Genomic DNA, 21676 nt, shown 5'->3' on the forward strand with positions numbered 1-21676 from the left:
TGATAAAAACTGAATGACTCAGAAAACAAAAACTACATTGATCAATGGAATTGAATCCAAGACTCAGAAATAAACCCACGTACCAATGGACAACTGATTTTGATAAAGAAGCCAAAACAATACAATAGAAAAATGAAAGCATCTTCATCAATGGTGCTGGACTGGATGTATACATGTAAAATAATGAAAATATATATTTATCACCCTGCATAAAACTCAAGTCCAAGTGGACCAAGGAGTTCAACATAAAACGGGATACACTAAATCTCACTGGATACTGTTGAACACATTGGTACAGGAGACAGTTTTCTGAACAGAACACCAATGGCTGAGGCACTTATATCAACAATTGATAAATGTGACCTTATGAAACTGTAAAGCTTCTGTAAAGCAAAAGACACTGTCAATAGAACAAATTTGCAGCCTACAGATTGCAAAATGATTTTCACCATCCCTTCATGTACCAGAGGACTAACATACAAAAATTATAAGAAACTCAAGAAATTAGACCACAACAACCCAAATGAACCAATTAAAAAATGGGGTTAGAGAAAAAAACAGAGAATTCACAATAAAGGACTCTCAAATGGATGAGAAGTACTTCAGAAACTGTTCAAAGTGCTTGGTCTTCTGGGAAATGCAAATCAAAACAACTCTGAGGTTCAACCTTATACCCAGAATGGCTAAGATCAAAAACTCAAGAAACAGCACATACTGGCAAGGATGTGGAGTAAGAGGAACATTTCTTCAATGCTGGTGGGAATACAAACTTGTACAACCACTTTGGAAATCAATGTGGCAGTTTCTCAGAAAACTGGGAATAGTTCTACCTCAAGACTGAGCTAAAAACTACTGGGTATACACCCAAAAGATGCTCCAACATCCCACAGAGACACTTGCTCAATTGTGCTCATAGCAGCTTTATTTGTAATAACCAGAAACTAGAAACAACCTAGAGGTCACTAAACTGAAGAATGAAACACCCTGAGAGAGAGAGAGAGAGAGAGAGAGAGAGAGAGAGAGAGAAATGTGGTACATCTATACAACAGAATACTCTTCAGCTATTAAAATGAAAGACATTATGAATTTTGCAGGCAAATAGCTGTAACTTGAAAAACCCTTAGTGAGATAACCCACTCCCAAAGAACACTCATGGTATGTACTCACTTATAAGTGGGTATTAGCCATAAAATACAGGTACCATGCTACTCTCCACAGAACCAAAGAAGCTAAACAAGAAGGAAGAAGCAGCAAGATACCTTGGATCTCATTGAAAAGAGGGAATAAAATAGGCTTAAGAGGCAGATAGAGAGAGGGAATTAGTGGGAGAGATGATGGGGAAAGGAATGGAGGGTTCAGGATCAGGTGTTGGGAAGGACAATAGAAATGGCCAGATGGCTATGAAAATAAATGGAAATCCGCAACTGACAAGGGTAAGGAGATGGGGGAATCTCCAGGACAAGACAGGGACCTGGGATAAGGGTTGTACCCAAGAATCAATGGGAGTGATTTTTAGCTGTGACTCACAACATTGGGGTATGGAACCTGAAGAGGCCATCTCCTATAGCCATACAGGAACCCCATTGGAGTGATAGAAACAAATTCACCCAAAAAACTTTAAAACCCAAATTTATCCTGTCTACGAAAAAAAAAATCATGGGGTATGGGGATGGAGTAAAGTCTGAGGGAATGGACAACCAATATTTATTGGTCCTACTTGAGACCCATCCCATTGGCAAGCACCAATCCCTAACACTGTTGATACTCTGTTATGCCTGCAGACAGGATCCTCTGAGAGGCTCCACCCAGCAGCTGACTCAGACAGATAAAGTCACCCCATAGTCAAAGAGTGGATAGAACTTGAACAACTCTTATAGAGAAATAGGAGGAAGGATTGTGGCCCAGAAAGGGAGAGAATCTTCAAAGGAAGACCAACAGAATCAAATAACCTGGACCCTTGGGGCTCTCAGAGTGTGAACCTCTAGCCAAGGAACAAACAAGGCTGGTCTCCTAGGGCTCCCAGTGCATATGTAGCAGATGTACAGCTTATTCTTCATGTGTATCTGGAACAATTGGAATGAGGACTATCCCAAAATATGCTGCCTATCAGTGAGATGTTCTTCTAGCTGGACTGCCTTGTCTGCTCTAAATGAGAGTGGAGGCAGCTAGCCTCCCAGAGACTTGAAGTGCCATGGTGGAGGGATACTCAGGTGGGTCCCAACCCACTCAGAACAGAAGGGTAGGAAGATGGAAGAAAACTTGTGTGCAGGGTGGGGGGTGATCAGAAGGGGATCTATGAATGGATGTAAAGTGAATAAGAAAACAATTAAATTAGTAATAAAAGGAGAAAAAGAAACCACTGAATACTAGAATTAACACCTCCCTATTTCCTGATTGCAGACCAGCTGCTACATGCTCTAGCTTTTATGCCTGTATACAGAAGTAAAGGCCTCATGCTCTAAACGGCTTTCATCTGGTTATTTTATTTCAGGAACAAGATAGCATAATTGATAAAATTAGACCTTACTGTGGAAAACTATACTCTCTAATAGACTGAGTACCTTGGTAACACTATTTTAGAGAAGTGTTGGCATTTCTCGGAAGATATTTAACGTAATAATTTTTTTAACCAGATTTCGAGAATTGAAGAATTAACTAAGAATTTAGTAAAATGAAAAGTTAATACAAACTCAGTAATGCAAAAAAACATACAAAATTAACTTAAGCACTATCATATTGGGTGGTTTTCACTTGTATTGATTGAGACATCAAATTCTTCATTTCTTTTTCAGTGATCAAGATCTTTTTATTGGATATTTTACTTAATTACATGTCAAATGTTATCCCATTTCCTGGTTTCCCCTCATCCCATCCTCCTTTCCCCTGCTTCTATATGGATGCTATTATTTATCCACCTATTTACTTGTACCTCCTTGCCCTGGCATTCCCCTGCACTGGATCATTGAGCCTTCCCAGGACAAAGGGCCTCTCCTCCCATTGATATCCTAGAAGGCCATCCTCTGCTACATATGCAGCTGGAGCCATCAGTCCCACTATGTATACTTTTTGTTTGGATTGGTGGTTTAGTTCCTGGTTGCTCTGGGGGATCAGGTCGGTTGATATTGTTGTTCTTCCTATGTGTTGCAAACCTCTTCAGGACCTTCCATTGTTTCTCTACCTCCTCCATTGGGGATCATGGGCTCAGACCAATGGTTGGCTATGAGCATCCTGTTTTGTATTTGTCAGGCTCTGGCAGTGCCTCTCAGGGACACAGCTATATTAGGCTCCTGTCAACATGCATTTCTTGGCATCTGCAATAGGATCTGGGTTTGGTGCCTGTATGTGGGATGGATCCCAAAGTGGGGAAGTCTCTGGGCGGTCTTTCCTTCAGTCTCTGGTCTATACTTTGTCTCTGTATTTTCTTCCTTGAGTATTTTGTTCCCTCTTATAAGAAGGACTGAAGCTTCTGCACTTTGGTCTTCCTTCTTCTTGAGCTTCATGTTGTCTGTGAATTGTATCTTGGGTATTCCAAGTTTTGAGTCTAATATCCACTTATCAGTGAGTGCATACTATGTGTGCTCCTTTGTGACTGGGTTACCTCACTTAGTATGATATTTTCTAATTTTCTGAAGAGAACAACAATATGCTCTAAGATCAACAATTGACAAATGGGACCTCATAAAATTGCAAAGTTTCTGTAAGGCAAAGGACACTGTCAATAGTACAAAATGGCAACCAACAGATTGGGGGAGATCTTTACCAATCCTACATCTGATAGAGAGCTAATATCCAATATATAAAAGAACACAAGAGTGTTAGACTCCCAAGAATCAAATAATCCTATTAAAAATGGGGTACAGGGCTAAACAAAGAATTCTCAACTGAGAAAACCTAGTGGCTGAGAAGCATCTAAAGAAATGTTCAACATCCTTAGTCATTAGGGAAATGCAAATCAAGACAACCCTGGGATTCTACCTCACACCAGACAGAATGGCTAAGATCAAAAACTCAGGTGACAGCAGATGCTGGCAAGGATGTGGAGAAAGAACATTCCTCCATTGTTGATGGAACTGCAAGCTGGTACAACCACTCTGGAAATCAGTCTGGAGGTTCCTCAGAAAATTGAATGATACCTGAGGACACAGCTATACCACTCCTGGGCATATACCCCAAAAATGCTCCAACATATGACAAGGACACATGCTGCTCTATGTTCATAGAAGCTTTATTTAATAGCCAGAATCTGGAAAGAACAAAGATGTCCTTCCACAGAAGAATGGATATAGAAAATGCGGTACACTTACACCATGGAGACTACTCCGCTATTAAAAACAATGACTTCATGAAATTCTTAGGCAAATGGAGGGACATCAAATTCTTAATCAATTGTTAATTTTTCCAACCCATGCTTCTAATTTATTCTTCTGCTGAGGGACACTTGACGTTTACTTATGTTATCAGTTGTCAGTTGTCTTTATTATAGTCTTATTTCTATTATTTGTAGGAACTTAATGAACAGAGTAGGTCACTGTCACCAGTTTAGCTCTTCAGGTCTGATACCACACCACTGAAACACCTGACATTTGTCAAACTAATTCAAGAGCTTTGAAAAGTAAATAAGACAATTCAATTATTATATACAGAAATAATAAATCATTCGCAAACAACTTGACATCTGGATATATGAAGGCAATAGAATTTAGGCAATGACATCAAAACATCAAATCTCTCTGTCTCTCTGTATCTCTCTCTCTCTCTCTCTCACATACACACACACACACACACACACACACACACTTTGAAACAGCAGATGAAAGCATATGTAAAGTTTACATTCATACCACAGAATATTATTTGATTTAGCCTTGAATGGACATCACTATGTGAAAGAAGCCAACATATTTCGGCTAATTACTGTGTGACTCCATTTGTATAGAAATAAAATTATGAAAGTATTAGTTATTCATAAGGGATGAATGAATATAGTCCAGAGGTTTAGGTTATTGAAATATACTATTCATGTTACCTTACATTTACCAAAGCTTTACTTAGTTTCAAACCAAAGCTACAAATGAATTGTTTTGCAGACTGTGGGCTTTGGATGATAATCAAGCATCATTGTATGATTGCAACAAATGTGCCATTCTACAAAGTCCAGATAACATAAAAAGGCCATCTATGCAGAAATGAGAACATATGGGAATCTATGTACTGTCACATTATTTTATTGTTTAACCTACAATGCCCCTCATAATTAAAAATCTATTACTAAAATACTGATAAAAAGAAAAGAGAAACAAATAATACTTCTAAGATTTTTGAGCAAATTTTAGACTGACTGCCTATTAAAATAAACATTTATTATTTGACATCTTTATCATGATAACTGACAGCACCTTAGGTGAAGAGAGCCTGATGCTTAATCCACAGCTGATAAATATATCCTCAGTCAGAATCCTTAAGCTCAACACCTTTAATCTAAGCCTGTTTGCACAGCTAATTGCCTCATTAATTTGCTGTAGACAGCTTAGTATGAAATAAACTTTATGTTGGTTCCCCTAAGAGACACTTTCCTTATTATACATTTCAATATATATTGAATCATATTTTCATTGAATCATGTCTTCAGTCAATTCATTTTGATGCTTACTTCAATCATATGATGAATTAGGGTATTTTCTAGAGAATTCAATATGGAATACTTGTTTAATGCTATAAATTTGTTATTAGGCTCTTAATAAATATGTTGCAATAATAAGTAAATGTGCTTTTAATTTGTAAAAGAATACATGCCAGAATAATGTTTGCTAGAGGCCAGAATGTTGAACACAAGAGAAAGTTGAGAAATATGTATTTTAATTTCAGGTGTACAGCACCTCCTTATGTTACATTCAACAAAGTGTGTGAGTTCCCAGCCCTTTATTGTCCTTATTGCAGTACGTGCTTGTGTGTGTGTGTGTGTGTGTGTGAGTGTGTGTGTCTGTGTGTGTTTATTAAAGAGAAAGCAATGTATGTGTGTATATATATTTAAATAAGTATACAAATGCTTTCTTTTTAACTTTATTTTTTATTAATTATTTTATTTATGTACATTACAAATGTCCATCTTTCTGGTCTCTCTCCATGAATCCTCCACCCATTCTTCCTCCCCTCCACCTCTAAGAGGATACTCCCCCACCCAGTCACTCACTCCCATCTCACCCTTCTAGCTCCTTCTCTGGAGCATCAAGCCTCCACAGGACCAAATTCAAACCCTCCCACTGAGTTCAGTCAAGGCAGTCCTCTGTTACATATGTAGCAGGGGCCACAGACCAGGCCCATGTATGCTCTTCAGTTAGTGGCTTAGTCTCTGGGAGTTTTCAGGGGTCTTTTAATTTTCTTCCCATGGGGTTACAAATCCCTCCAGCTCCTTTAATCTTTCCCCTAACACTTCCCAAGGTGTTCCGGGCTCGGTCCAATGGTTATCTGTAAATATCTGCATCGCAGTCAGATCCTGGTAGACTCCTGACTGCTCTGCAAGCACAACATTGCATCAGTAATCGTGCCTTGGTTTGGTGCCTGGGTATGTGATGGATTTCAACTTGGAGCGGTATCTGGGTTGCCTTACTTGCAGTCTCTGCTCTATTATTTGTCCCTGTATTTCTTATAAACATAAACAATTCTGCGACAAAAAATTTGAGATGAGTGGGTAGCCCCATCCCTCAACTTCGGGCCACGTTTATCTACTTGAGGTGGTCTCCTCAGGTTCCATCTCCCTGCTGTTGGGCACTTCAACTAAAGTCTTCCCCACTGGGTCCTCACAGCCTCTCATATCCCTGCTGTCTGGGGCTTTTAGTGGTTCCTCTGCTCCCAATCCTACACTGCTGCATATTTCTATTCATTCTCCTGTCCCTCGTAGCTTAACTCCTGTCTCCCCCAATACCTGATCTTATGCACGATTTTCCTTTCCCCTTCCTACTCCCACCAATGTCCATTCCTCCCTCTGCTTCCCATGATTATTTTGTTCTCCCTTTTAAGTGGGATTGAAGAATCAATGCTTCAGTATTCTTTCTTTGTAACCTTCATATGGTCTGTGAGTTGGATCAGGAGTATTCAGAACTTTTTGTCTAATATCCACTTATCAATGAGTATATACTATGTATGCCCTTTTGGGTCTGGGTTACCTCACTCAGAATGATGTTTTCTAGTTCCATTTATTTTTCCGCAAAATTCGTGGTCTCTGTATTTAATAGCGGAATAATATTCCATTATGTAAATGAGGCATATTTTCTGTATTCATTCTTCGGTGGAGGGACATCTAGGTTGTTTCTAAATTCCAGATATTACAAATAAGGCTGCTATGAGCATAGTGGAGCACATGGCCTTGTAGTATGGTGGAGCACCTTTTGGGTATATTCCCAGGATATATTCTGTATAGCTGGGTCTTCAGGTAGAACGAGGAGACTCAAGATTGATTTCCAGAGTGATTGTAAGTTGCAATCCCACCAACAATAGAGGAACAAATGTTCTTCCTTCTCCACATCCATGCCAGCATTGCTATCTCTGGAGTTTTTGATCTTAGCAATTCTGATTGGAGGTGTAAGGTGAAATCTCCTCTGTTAATAATTCTGTTTAGCTCTGTAGCCCATTTTTAATTGGGTTATTTGGTTTCCTGGAGTCTAACTCCTACAGCTGATAAACAACTCCAGCAAAGTTGCTGGATAAAGAAAAATTAACTCAAACAAATCAGTAACCTTCCTCTATGAAAAGGATAAATGGGCTGAGAAATTAGGGAAACAACAATCTTTACAATACCCACAAATAATATAAATTATCTTGCCATAACTATAACCAAACAAGTGAAAGATCTGTATGACAAGAATTTCAAATCCCTGAAGAAAGAAATCGAAGAAAATCTCAGATGATAGAAAGATCTTCCATTCTTTTTGATAGGATCAACATAGTGAATATGACCATATTACCAAAAGCAGTATACAGATTCAATGCACTCCCATCAAATTTCCAAAAAAATTCTTCACAGAGATAGAAAGAGCAATTCCCAACTTCATATGGATTAACAAAAAATCCAGAATAGTGTAAACAATTCTCAACAATAAATGAACTTCCGGGAGAAATCACTATCCTGAACTTCAAGCCTTACTACAAAGCAATGGTAATGAAAACCACATGGTATTTTTACAGAGACAGACAGATCCATACATGGAATAGAAGACCCAGAAATATACCAACATACCTATGGACACTTGGTCTTTGGCAAAGATGGTAAAACCATTCAGTGGAAAAAAAGAAAGCATCCTTAACAAATAATGCTGGTCTAACTGGCAGTTTGCATATAGAAGAATTCAAATTGATCCATATTTATCACCACGTACAAAGTTCAAGTCCAAGTGGATGAAGGACCTCCACATAAAACCAGAAACAGTGAATCTAATAGAAGAGAAAGTGGGAAATAACCTTGAACTCATTGTTACATGGGGAAATTTCCTGAACAGATCACAAATGGCTCAAACCGTAAGATAATCAACTGACAAATGGGACCTCATGAAATTGAAAAGCTTTTGTAAGGCAAAAAAACACTCTCAATAAGACATAACAGCAGCCTACAGATTGGGAAAAGATCTTCACTAACCCCACATTTGATAGAGAGCTAATGTCCAAAATATATAAAGAACTCAAGACGTTAGACTGCAGAAATCAACATGCATTCTATGTATTGTTATAACGCTAAAAACAGGAAAAATCAATTCTAAATAGAAGTAAGTAAAAGTAATATCACCCTTTCAATTGTTTATATCTTACAAGGTTTTATTCTTTTAAACAGGCTGAATTTAAAGCTGATAAATTAAAATTTTATTTTCATAGGAAGTGTAAAGCTTTAACTAATTGAATTCACAATGTAATTTTTTAAGAATTAAAGATGCACTAAATAATATATAATTTATTTAAGCTTTGAAGTAAGAACGGCAAATGTCAGCTTGAAATTACACTAATGTTAAAGATCAGATGTGTATCTTTGTTTATTCTACATCATACATAGTCCTTTCTTAGAGTTTGTGTACACACACACACACACACACACACACACATACACACAAAGTATTTGATTTCTAAATAAGTGGTAGTAAATGTGGTCAACTAAATAGACTCAGATGAGTTGCATTTCCAATATGGATTGGCATCATTTTCCCCCACAAATGTATAACTTAACTCTGACAGTAAAGAGAGAAAATGTTATACACTATACATAAACATACACATAAATAGGCAGAGGCAGAATTGTACCTAGGGTGTTTAGAAAAATACATATCCGTGTGAAACAGAACTCTTATATGCTTCCAAAGTTATACATGGTAGAATACACTGGAATCCTAACAAGCAAGTTTATTGTAATATGTTACATACTTTATTTTGTTTGACTTCATTTTTCGTTTCATACTAATTTGGAATAAACAGAATGATAATTTGTCACACTGCTTTCATTTCAATTGTTGAATTATTCAAAGGAAGGCACTATTTTTCAAGTCACATATTTTTAAAGCTTTAAGTAACATATTCTAATGTGATATCAGAGGTAAGAGAAGCCCCAATCTGCAAAACACTTACTACCTTGAAAATTCATTCCCAAAGGGCAAAAGAGGATTTCCTGTCAAAGAGCCTTATCTTGAGAATTTATATCTCAGTGCTTGTTGGGGCTGAGCAACATGACTTTAGTTAGAGGAACAAATAAACTTCGGTTAGAAGTAATAAACAACACTTAAAATCTTAACACAACACTTCAGTTTTTGAAGATTTTAAGAGGATTTTACTGGGTAGAAGGGGAAATGAAGCTGGAGACATACACTTGGTTTTTAAGTCAACTTTGCTCACACAGCAATTATTTTAAGAAGATATATTAAGACTTGTTTTAAGTTCCAGGTAGAATTCTTAATATATATTATAAGGGAATCTAAACATGGCTTTTTGTGCTCCTACAAATCTTTTGAGCTGAGCCATAAACTGATCATCATTTATTCTAGATTACATGTTAAGCACGTATATAAACAAATGAGATTCCCAGAAAAAAAATAAAATAAACCATGGTCTACTGAAGATACTATATTGCAGACTGATTAGAACTACATGACTGTGTTGAAGAACTCAATAAGTGTTGTAGGTTTCCTTTAATAGTCTCTTTGGATAATCATTCATTTCCCACCTCAGACTGTGACCTAACAACACTGTGGATCATCATATCGTGTGGAATCATAATATAGTTCAAATGTTGATACTATGTCTACTATTATTGCTATGATCATTGGAATGCGCTTTGTTTCTAACCCTGAAGATTAGCTATGTATCCTAAAAAGTATCATTAGCTATAAAAATGATCAATAACAAATCTCAGACCTTTGCTGATTATTAACGGTATTCAGATTTACTCACTAAGCCAAGCTTAGCACAACTTTTTCTGGTCCCCTGATATTTGGAAGACAAAGAGAACTAAGGACCTCAGAAGAATTAGCAATAATATCTCTCTTCATATTTTCTCATTCAATTAATAAGATTCAAAATTATCTAAACCTATCAATAATCCAAGGAGAACACATCTCTATTTTATATGTTCTTTTTCTTCGTTTTTATTGACAAGTTTGACAAAAATGTTGTGCCCTTAAGGACCATGACTAGGTATCTCATATATACATATATAGTGATGCAATCATCTCCAGTGAGTTAGTAAGACACCATTACTCTCATATTGATCATTTTTGATATATGTGATGTATACATTTTCTGTGTATATGTTTATGCGGTGGGAATTTTTTGATCTGTCCTTCATAAATAAATAGAAATGCATTAATACTATTGTTATGGCCAGGGCATCAGACATTAGATCTCCAAGTTACGCATCATGTCTGGCCAAAATTTTGCAGAACACGTAGCTGAGTTGGTGTTGCCATGGTCTTTTAAATAATGAAGAAAACTTTCTCACTTATGGGCTTGACAAAAGTTTCACACTGTAAATTAACCTAGCCTAGAAATCATTTTGTAGCCCAGGATAGCCTAGAACTCATGGCAATCTGCTTGTCCTGTATAAAAACTAGATTTTTTTTGAAAACTCATGGTATTTCTAAGATTCATTTTGTTAATAAAGATTATGGATTTATTATTTTACTTTGGTTGTATAACCCAAGACTCAGTTCTTGCACAATCGGAAGATTGGGTGGGGGCAGCAATAGTGGATACACGGGTTTCATTTCCTTGGAAGGTGTTTTTGAATGATCCTAATGTTTCAAATTGACACAAATCTAAAATTTAACCATATTCAACCTTTTTAATATGCATGGAGTAAATGTATCCATACATTTTAACTAGACTGCCTTTTAACATTTAGCTAACAAACTCTTCACAGTCCCTTTTTAACTCCTCTTGACCCTACTGATTTTCTTTCAACGGGTAGTCAAAATTGTTTCTTGACCTCAGAAAAATCACTTAGCATTTTAATGATCTCTTTGAAACTTCCTGCTGGCAGCATGGCAATTTCTAGGGCTTGCCACCACTCTTCCTGTTAGACAATTAGGATCTTGAGTTGTTCAAAAGTTCCTGCCTCTGAGCACTAGGAGTCTGAGCTTCCTTTAGTGTTTATCACTTCCCTTGTATTTCTCTCCTGCTGTATTCCATTGTGCCACATCTATCAGTGTTGATACAAAAGGAACAGAAAGGAAAAGAAAGTCATATCTCACAAATCAGTTCTTTGAATTATATTGTGTCATTGTGAACAGCTACACTCTCATGAATGATTACATTTCTCACACTCTACTTCATTCACACAATGATCCTCACAGACAAGTACTTCGATTTCATAAAAAAAATCATAGATCAACTTCAATTTGCTGGGTTAGCTGGACTTGACACTCTGCTCAAAGGGAGGTACAAACACTTCAAGGGCTTTAAGTGGTTCCATTAGATACACTAGAAGAACTCTACTGTCCTCATACAGTCTTCCATAAGCCAGCACAGTAGCAGCGTGATCAGCTCTGGAGAGAAGAGGCGAAGACAGGTGCAAGGAAGATTAACCAGCAGACAAGTAAAGTGCTTGTTAATATTTGGAAATGTGAGTGCACGCATACCACAGGTTATCCAAGTGGAAGGAGGCTCACTGACTGTGAGAAGTTACAGCTGAGTGACTAGTGGGAGAAAACAAAAATGGGGGAGAAATGAATATTAGAGAAATCCAAACCTGAAAACGAAGCAGGAAGCCCTCAGAGAGAGAGAGAGAGAGAGAGAGGAGAGAGAGAGAGAGAGGGAGGGAGGGAAGGGACGGAGGGAGGGAGGGAGAGGGAGAGGGAGAGGGAGAGGGAGAGGGAGAGGGAGAGGGAGAGGGAGAGCTTATAGGATTTCATGGGAAGGAGTTCTAGATTTGTCTTTATCTATGAGGAGCAGCTGGAAGCACGTGGAAATAACAACATCCCCAAATTCAATAATTTAACATAAAACAGAACTTTTCTCCATTTCTTGTTCCGTGATACTTTAATTAACAGGATATATCATTTACTACGTTTTGGGGAAAAGGCTGCATTATTAACTAGTTACCATTTGCTATGCTATACGACAAAAGAGAATTCTGTGAGATTTTTCAGTTATTATAAAATATTCATTCAAATATACTTCAAGATCTTTTGTTCCTATCTCAGAGGCCACAATATTACCAGATTTTCTCCAAACAAGTTTCTTTCTTTAACCTGCTGGGAGAGGTCAAGTAACTACGAGAGGCTATTAGGCATTGAGATAAGACTTTATTCAGTGTCAAATAAAAGATCATTGCTGCTTGTCACTCTACTGTGCCTGGGTTAAAAAGTCCTATTCTTACACTGGTGCCCCAACAAGGCTATTCGCTGCTACATATGCAGTTGAAAAAAAACAAAAATGTTCATATTTAACATGAAAAAAAGTCCTATACTATAATGGGATGGAAAGATCAAAGGAATGATAAATGCAAAATATTTGTAACTTTTCTAGGAAACTACTATATGTCTCTAGTGTTTCTATTCTCCTCTTTCTGCTTGATTATTTCAGGGTTGTCATGGGAACTTTCAACCACCCCAGCACTGGAAATGAGAAATGTATAGTTTAGCAGACTAGTAATGAAAGTGGAGGACAACCAGAGATCAGGGTGGCAGGCTAGCATATTTAAACTGGCATAGCATTGGCACATCTACCCTGTCACTTTTTACAGAAATTTGCCATTATAATACAACCAAGCACTGTAGTGGACATGTTTACCACGTAAGGGCACTTGGGGAGGGTGAAGAAGGGAAAGCAAGGGAAAGAAGTGAAGGAGTATAAAAAAGAGTTGTCTGGCAAGGTAGGGTAACATAGATAAATACCTAACAGGCTGCGAAGAAGGCTCAGCAGTCATCAGGATATGTTGCTCTTGTAAGCAACTCAGATTCTATTCTAAGTGCCCACATGGTGGTTTATAACCATCTGGCACTCCAGTTCTGGAGGGTCCAATACCCTCTTCTGAACCACATGTCACTGAACATGCAAAGGATGAGCATAAATGCATTCAGCCAAAACACATATTAAAAATAAAATGAATCAATACAAGAAAATGAGCCCATTTTTCTAAAACTTCACAAATATGAGAATGTAGACAAAGTCATAAATACATGCCACAGAGTTCAAATACCTATGAAAACACTCATTTTATTTTAAATTTCTATTACCATTTTGACACTCTTTTAAAAGACTATCCTAACACCCATTCAGAGCCTGCCCCACATGTGGCCCATACATATACAGCCACCAAAACTAGATAAGATGGATGAAGCTAAGACGTGCAAGTTTACAGGAATTGGATGTAGATCTCTCTTGAGAGACACAGGGAGAACATGTCAAATACAGAGGCGAATGCCAGCAGCAAACCACTGAACGGAGAACTGGACCCCCGTTGGAGGAGTTAGAGAAAGGACTGAAAGAGCTAAAGAGGCTTGAGACCCCATAAGAACAACAATGCCAACGAACCAGAGCTTCCAGGGACCAAGCCACTACCCAAAGACTAAACATGGACTGACCCAGGGCTCCAACTACATAAGTAGCAGTGAATAGACTTGTTGGGGCACCAGTGGAAGGGGAAGCCCTTGGTCCTGCCAAGGTTGGACCCCCAGTGTAGGGGATATGGGGAAGTGTAATGGTGGGTAGATGGGGAGGGGAATACTCATATCGAAGGGGAGGCGGAAGTGTTAGGAGGCTGATGGACAGGAAACCAGGAAAGGGAATAACATTTGAAATGTAAATAAGAAATACCCAATTTAGTAAAACTGGTGAAAAAAGCCTATCCTATAATTTTGGATGACATTACAATAAACAAATTTTAACATCCATGAAATCATATTTTCTTATTTATAAAATAATACTAAAGCCATGTCATCCATGAGAATGCCCATAAAATTAAAGGACCTAACATAAGGAATTATGTGGAGTGCAGCTCCACAATAAGAAATACCTACTGACACAGTTATATCTGGTGACATGCACTACTAAAGTCCCACTAATTCATCAATGTTAGCAATTACATCTGGTGACATGTACTACTAAAGTCCCACTAATTCACCGATGTTAGCAAAGTCTCAGAATTTAGAAATTCTTTACAATGCACTTGGTAATCGATAATTACTGTACTGTGACTAAAATTCAGATTCCTAATAACAAGATCATCTACATTCCAGAGGATTTCTATTTTTCTTAGGGAGTTTCTGCTAAACGCTGTCCTAAACCAGTAAAGCCACCATCAGTAGATACTCAATTCAGAAAACAATATGAAAATACAGTTGATTCGCTTGTGAGGAGCAGAGGGAACAATCTGAATGGCAGACATGTGTCTCGCAGGTCAGAGTCATGCTGCTCTATGATCGTTATCTTTAAATTTAAGGTGAACCTCACATCCTCTACCCCACCTCCTTATTTTTCCTGTCCTATTGATAATGACCGTGGCAACTACTTTACCTCTCTGAATTTGGATAGTATCATCTTCTGTCCCAGGCTACACCACCATCAAATGCAAATTTGTAGGAAAGCAGCTTGTGCAATAACACACCATGTGTAAGTTTTAAAACGTAATAAATAAAAGCAGAACTTTGTGGGGTTTGGATTTAGTGGTTGCGTTTTACAGTTCCTGCGTGCTAATGAATTGCCTAAGATGAAGTAGCATAAATGTCGTGAGATAAACACATTAGTAAAACACACAATCAGCTCTTCCTCAGACATATATTTGTAGAGTATAATTAAGATTTCTATAATTAGCCTGGCAAGTTTATTGTTACTCATTTTTACTGCAAGATACAGACAAATGAATTTTAATGACATTTTTGGATACATACAGCTGCAGATGAAATATGTATGCATTTGTTCATATCTGTATCATTTCAACATGTCCTGACAAATTAGTCCTATTTTTGTCTCAAAATGAGCATTGTCTTTATTTGCTTTCTTTGCTCTGATAAATAGCATGACCAAAAGCAACTTGGGTGTTATTTGGCTTGCCGGTCCCAATCTCAGTTTCTCCTTGTGGAAACTCAGGACAGAAACTAAGGAATGGAAACTGGAGGCAGTGTAATACATTTTAAAAGAAAAGATAACATGTAAATTTAACTGAAATGTTTTCTCAAAAATATTCACAGTGATGCACAAACCTGTGGTCATGTATTATATAGAAAACCAGTGGACTATGATTAAGTATTTTACCCGCCAATTCTCTACCACAGATTTAGCCCATCAGTGGCTCAGATATACACAGTACAAGGAAATGCAAAAAAATTATGTTTCTGATCTCAGAGTGTAACATTAATGCAAGAAAACACTCCAAAACTTATATTTACTAGATATGTGGTATCATAAGACAAATTGTTGTTCATTTTAAAATAGAAAGGGTTGAACATGAAGCATTCACTCCAAAATACTTCTCATTTCTATGTTAAGGAATCTAAAATTGAATCATTTTTGATTAAATGAAAACATTCAATAATTTCTATATGAGTTGAATGTCTCCATCATATAATCATATATATATATATATATATATATATATATATATATATGTTTGTAGAGACTTGTAGAAGCTAACACTTTGTGGTTTAAAATACTTTAAGGTGTGTTTGAAAGTAATAAAAATTACTGATTAAGGCTTAGCTCTTAGTATATGAAATCATTACCAATATTCAGGGGAAACTTTAATAGCATGTTTTAATTAATAGTTTTAATTTTTAATTATATGCATATGAATATGTGAGCATGTAGATTTATGGACAACTGTGGGCAAATACCAGAGATTCCAGAATAGAATGTAAGGGCTCCAGGAGCTCGAGTGGCAAGTGGCTGTAAGCTGCCCAATTAACTAAAAGTCAGGTCCTATGTAATAGCAATATGCATCTTAACCACTAATCCATCTTCCTAGTTCCAACATAGTGCAGTGTGCTTCATATCCAGACTTTTCCTCATAATGATAATATTTTATTCAATAGACTATAGTCTATTAGTGGCTGCTATTCCTTCATATGTTATATAAAATGTAAAATGTAAAAATGTAAATCGTTAGAAGTATGTTCAGGAGTGTCTCTAAATGAATAGTAAGCTTACATCTAATATATTAGTTAACAAATAAAATGCACTTAGAACAGACTGACAACTTGGCCATACCTTATGTCGTAATCTTGTGAGAGGTTGATAGGATTTAAGGCCATATCCTGATTCTTTTGTTGGCCTCCCTTCAGAATCCAGGAAGATGAATCCAAGAATCAAAACGGCTGACCAGCACTTAAACATCTTTATTGATTTTCACCTGCCAAAATTAAAATTTTGAAAGTCAGAGAAAATATATGATAAAGAAATATATTAAAAACTTTGTTATCATTGAGAAATCCTCATGCATTGAATCAGAGCTGACTAGCTTATGACCATGACTACTACACTAAATATTTGTACATAATATAATTGTAAATATACTCATAATCTTGAACTCCTCGTTAAATATATTTGATGAATAAATTTTTAAAAACCTGTACAATTTCAGTTCTCTGTTAAGAGCTTATTAGAATTTCATAAGGCATTTTTCTATGGTACAAATGATATAGTTTGGCATAATCAAACTAAACAGATTATACAGATCAGCCTTATTAAGCTACTAATAATTTTCCCAATATTATTTAAAAAGATTCACATTAGGCTGCTGATGGAAGACAAATTTACTAATGTTCTTTTATATTTAAAATGTTCTATATTTCAGATGAAATATAGAAGTATCCGAGAAGATACAAAATGGCATGAAGTATTCAGGGAAACATCAACCACCTTTCAAATATACAATAGGCTAATGTTTTGAATAAAACAGCATTTCAATTTGCCTCTTTTACCTCTTTTTAGCACTTCATTGCTAATTAACATAGAAGAGGTTTTTGTCTTTATATGAGAACTTAAAGTCCATTAAGCTGTAGAGTATTTTAAACTCTTCTCAACTATGTTTTCATTTGTAAACATTGAAACACCTTAGTTTAAGAAACAATTTTTCCCCTACTCCTTGAATTTTCTGAAAGCATTAGAAAGATAAACATTATTTTGTCTACTTTCTTTTTCTGCCACTATTTCCATGGCTCTCTTCACCTCTCCATAAGACATTTTTTTCTATTCCTCATTCATAAGAAATACCATCCATGCTACACGGCATCTGTACCCATTCTTTTGTAAGAGACTTCTAAACTATGCTTGCCCCACCCACCCCCCACACACACAATAACACAATACACTCATTAGCTCATGATGCTAGGCTTGGGTGGAATTTTCTATTTTATTTTTCTTGGATATTTTATGTATTTACATTTCAAGTGTTAGCCCCTTCCCCCCCCTCTCAAATACCACCCTTCCTCCTGCTTCTATGAGGATTCTCCACTCCCACTTGAGTGGTATTTAAATGTGTATCAGTGGTACACTATTTGGAATGCATAGCTCTTTGTCATGTCTCTAAAGAATAAGTAACACAGCATCCCTTAATGCCACTCCGAAGTAATTCCTCATTCACATATGTCAATTTCCCTTTATTTGACAGCATTTACTTATAATTAATATCACTGTTATCCTTGAAAAACACTAATCATTTCTAGCAGATCATATGTCTGTTTTCTCCAACCTTCAAACATACACACAAACACACACACACACACACACACACACACACATCAGTTAATTTTGTTTTTCTTTTCATACTTTTAGGATCGTACCACTTGATCATACCAAAACCTGACACCTAGTAAGTACTCAACAAGCTAATTAAAAAAAAAACCACACTATTTTTGCATTCCAAAGATAAGGAAAGATAAAGTATCTTTTCTCTCAGACAATGTGAAATGCAATTACTGTTTCCACTTGTTGCTATAGTTTAAGGAATAGCCTGAGGAAACTATATATTTTCTTTTCCCTTGATCTCTTTGCTCTCATTTTGATGAAATCTATAATGAAAATTCTAAGTATCCACACAAAATGCATTTGGAAATGCAGTTTTTGTAAATGATTTATAAGCTCTTCATTTATTTCGATACACAGATTAGTCATTCTTTCTGGAGTAAATATTTGTTTATGAGACACTGGATGGAATATTCTAAATATAAGAAAGAACAGATGGTTGAGAAGAGATCAACTCTGGTATAGAGATAGTTACAACACTTATGCTGTACTCAACCAAGTAGGTGAAGGAGAAAAGTGCAAAAGCCGTGACCCATAAGAATGTAAGGGTAAACACGATTAAAGGAACCCATTAAGGTCACCTTCCTCTATCCTCTCCCAATCATTCCAATGGCATTCTTTTACTCTGTTCTTTGTATGTATGTCTATGTACACACACACACACACACACACACACACACACACACACACACACACAGAGGACTACAATTTAATTCATTTAGTACATTGTAACAAGCATCATTTATATTTGTTATGTAAAATTCTACACACTTATGGTTAAAATAGCATGCTCTTTTTTTATTGGATATTTATTTATTTACATTTCAAATGTTATCCCCTTTCCTGATTTCCCATTCTTAACCCCCTATCCCATCCTTCCAACTTCTTCTTCTATGAGGGTGTTCCCCCTCCCTAACCACCCACCCCTTCCTGTCTCACTGCCCTGACATTCCTCTACACTGGGGGAGGTCCAGCCTTGACAGGACCAAGGGCTTCTCTTCTCATTGGTCCCAACAAGGCCATCCTCTGCTCCATAAGCAGCTGGAGCCATGGGTCTGTCCATGTGTAATCTTTGAGTAGTGGTTTAGTCACTGGGAGCTCTTGTTGGTTGGTATTGTTGTTCTTATGGGGTTGCAAGTCCCTTCAGCTCCTTCAATCCTTTCTCTAATACTTCCTATATTGATGTTCTATGTACAAAAGACAATAAATAAATATTTCTTTAAATTTCACTGGAAGCCCATTATTAGTAAGTCATCATGTACACTTTGAGTCATACACTGTCCTGTATAAAAACAGTCCAGTCAATCACAGACAACATTTATGATAGCTGTCCCACAGAATAATAATGAAATTGAATGACTACTGTATCCAAGTCACAGTTGTCTTGCTAAAGTATATAACATTGTTCCTATTCTTTTGATAATAATATCAACTGCTATATAAATGGCTATTGTGTTGACAATCATAGTAAATAATAGCACATTTAATGAGTATACTAATTGATGAGGCAGTAATTGACAAATGATAGTATTATGGGTATATACTTAATAAACATACATTTACCATTATTTTAGAAAATCTTTAGTACAGCTGTACAGTGAGTGTACTTGTATTTTAAATGTACTACTTTGAATCTAAAAATTTCCATACAGAAATATATTTTGATCATATTATTTTCTCTCACCTAACTCTTATTTCTAGATTTTTCTCACCCAACTTCATGTTTCTTATTTCTCTAAAAAAAAAAAACAAACAAATCAGCAACAGAACCTCAAAAGATGCGGCCCATTTTGTGATGGGCAGCCTCTTCATACTAAAAGGGTCTTCATCTTTGTTTATCAGTCGTTCACTGACTCATCAAACAACTTCTAGTATTCCAAGATCAATTTGTGTTGAGTATCTCATAAAACTGGTCTGCTTTTTCAACATGGTTAGACATTTTCATATTCAGATGCTTAAATATACAAACATTTCTCTTTGTGTTATAGTTGTCTACAGTATTTAGTACTGTAAGCTACTTTATAAGCTTACAACTCATGAAAAAGAAGCAACAACCTATAATATAGACGTGTATACGTCTTTTCTAGGTTCTAGGTTTTAAAGAACTGATCTAAGACATTATCCCAAACAAAACATGATTCAATGATGTATAAACCTCAGAGGTAATCAGCATATTACTGTGCAACCTATTTTTCATATTAAATCTATAGCCTTCATGAAATTTATTATGATTATTTTTATTGATTAAAACATAATTTTGAAGTCCAAAATCTTAATAAAGAATTATGCAAAAAAATTAAATATATGATTCACTTCATCCACAGATGGGTAGAGTTCCTTAATTCAGTACCATGGACAGAATTAAACAGAGTTAATATTAAAAGTCAAATTACTTCTTTTATTAAAAAATGTGGGTTTGGCCAGAGTCCCGGACCAGCGGAGGATCCCTGCCTTCAGCAGCTCTCTGCTCCCAGGCCCCCCGGAGGGGAGTTCTGGCCCCCTGGTCGGGCGGGCACTCCTGAGGCAGCAGAGCGGAGGAGACCACCAACGCCGCCCACCTCTGCCCACATCCCTGGCCCAGGAGGATACTGTGCACGCCTCTGGGTACCCAGAGGAGGGCCCAGGAGCAGCAGATCCACGCGCGTCTGAGACACCGCACCTGAAGGGACCGACCGGATAAACAGTTCTCTGCACCCAAATCCCGTGGGAGGGAGAGCTAAACCTTCAGAGAGGCGGACACGCCTGGGAAACCAGAAGAGACTGCACGCTGCACACAGTACTGACCCCAGAGGAAAACAAAACCTATCTGGAACCCTGGTGCACGAAACCTCCCGGAAGGGGCGGCGCAGATCTTCCTGGCTGCTGAGGCTGTGGAGAGCTCATAGGCAACACCCCGCCAGCAAGCTTGAGCCTGGGGACCACAGGTAAGACAAACTTTTCTGCTACAAACGACTTGCCTGGTGAACTCAAGACACAGGCTCACAGGAACAGCTGAAGACCTGTAGAGAAGAAAAACTACGCGCCCGAAAGCAGAACACTCTGTCCCCATAACTGGCTGAAAGAAAACAGGAAAACAGGTCTACAGCACTCCTGAAACACAGGCTTATAAGACAGTCTAGCCACTGTCAGAAATAGCAGAACAAAGTAACACTAGAGATAATCTGATGGCCAGAGGCAAGCGCAGGAACCCAAGCAACAGAAACCAAGACTACATGGCATCATCGGAGCCCAATTCTCCCACCAAAGCAAAACGGAATATCCAAACACACCAGAAAAGCAAGATCTAGTTTCAAAATCATATTTGATCATGATGTTGGAGGACTTCAAGAAAGACATGAAGAACTCCCTAGAGAAACACAGGAAAACATAAATAAACAAGTAGAAGCCTACAGAGAGGAATCGCATAAAAAAAATTCCTAAAAGAATTCCAGGAAAATATAAATAAACAAGTAGAAGCCCATAGAGA

At 37.1% G+C, this 21676-nt stretch overlaps 2 protein-coding genes across 3 annotated transcripts in view; both read right to left on the reverse strand.

Moving 5' to 3' along the window:
• Fstl5 (follistatin like 5) overlaps positions 1-21676 on the reverse strand; it is a 586654-nt gene that overhangs the window by 471592 nt on the left and 93386 nt on the right. The gene's annotated exons all lie outside the window — the stretch shown is intronic.
• Positions 1-21676, reverse strand: part of LOC116896774 (follistatin-related protein 5-like) — a 366973-nt gene that overhangs the window by 162766 nt on the left and 182531 nt on the right. For both annotated transcript variants that reach the window (XM_032898231.1, XM_032898230.1), the window contains one exon: positions 16675-16816. In XM_032898231.1, the coding sequence (XP_032754122.1) occupies positions 16675-16800 (126 nt within the window). In that variant the 5' untranslated portion in view covers positions 16801-16816. Of the gene's footprint in view, positions 1-16674; positions 16817-21676 lie in introns of those variants that run through there.

The sequence above is a fragment of the Rattus rattus genome, chromosome 3 (genome assembly GCF_011064425.1).
Source record: "Rattus rattus isolate New Zealand chromosome 3, Rrattus_CSIRO_v1, whole genome shotgun sequence".
NCBI lineage: Eukaryota > Metazoa > Chordata > Mammalia > Rodentia > Muridae > Rattus > Rattus rattus.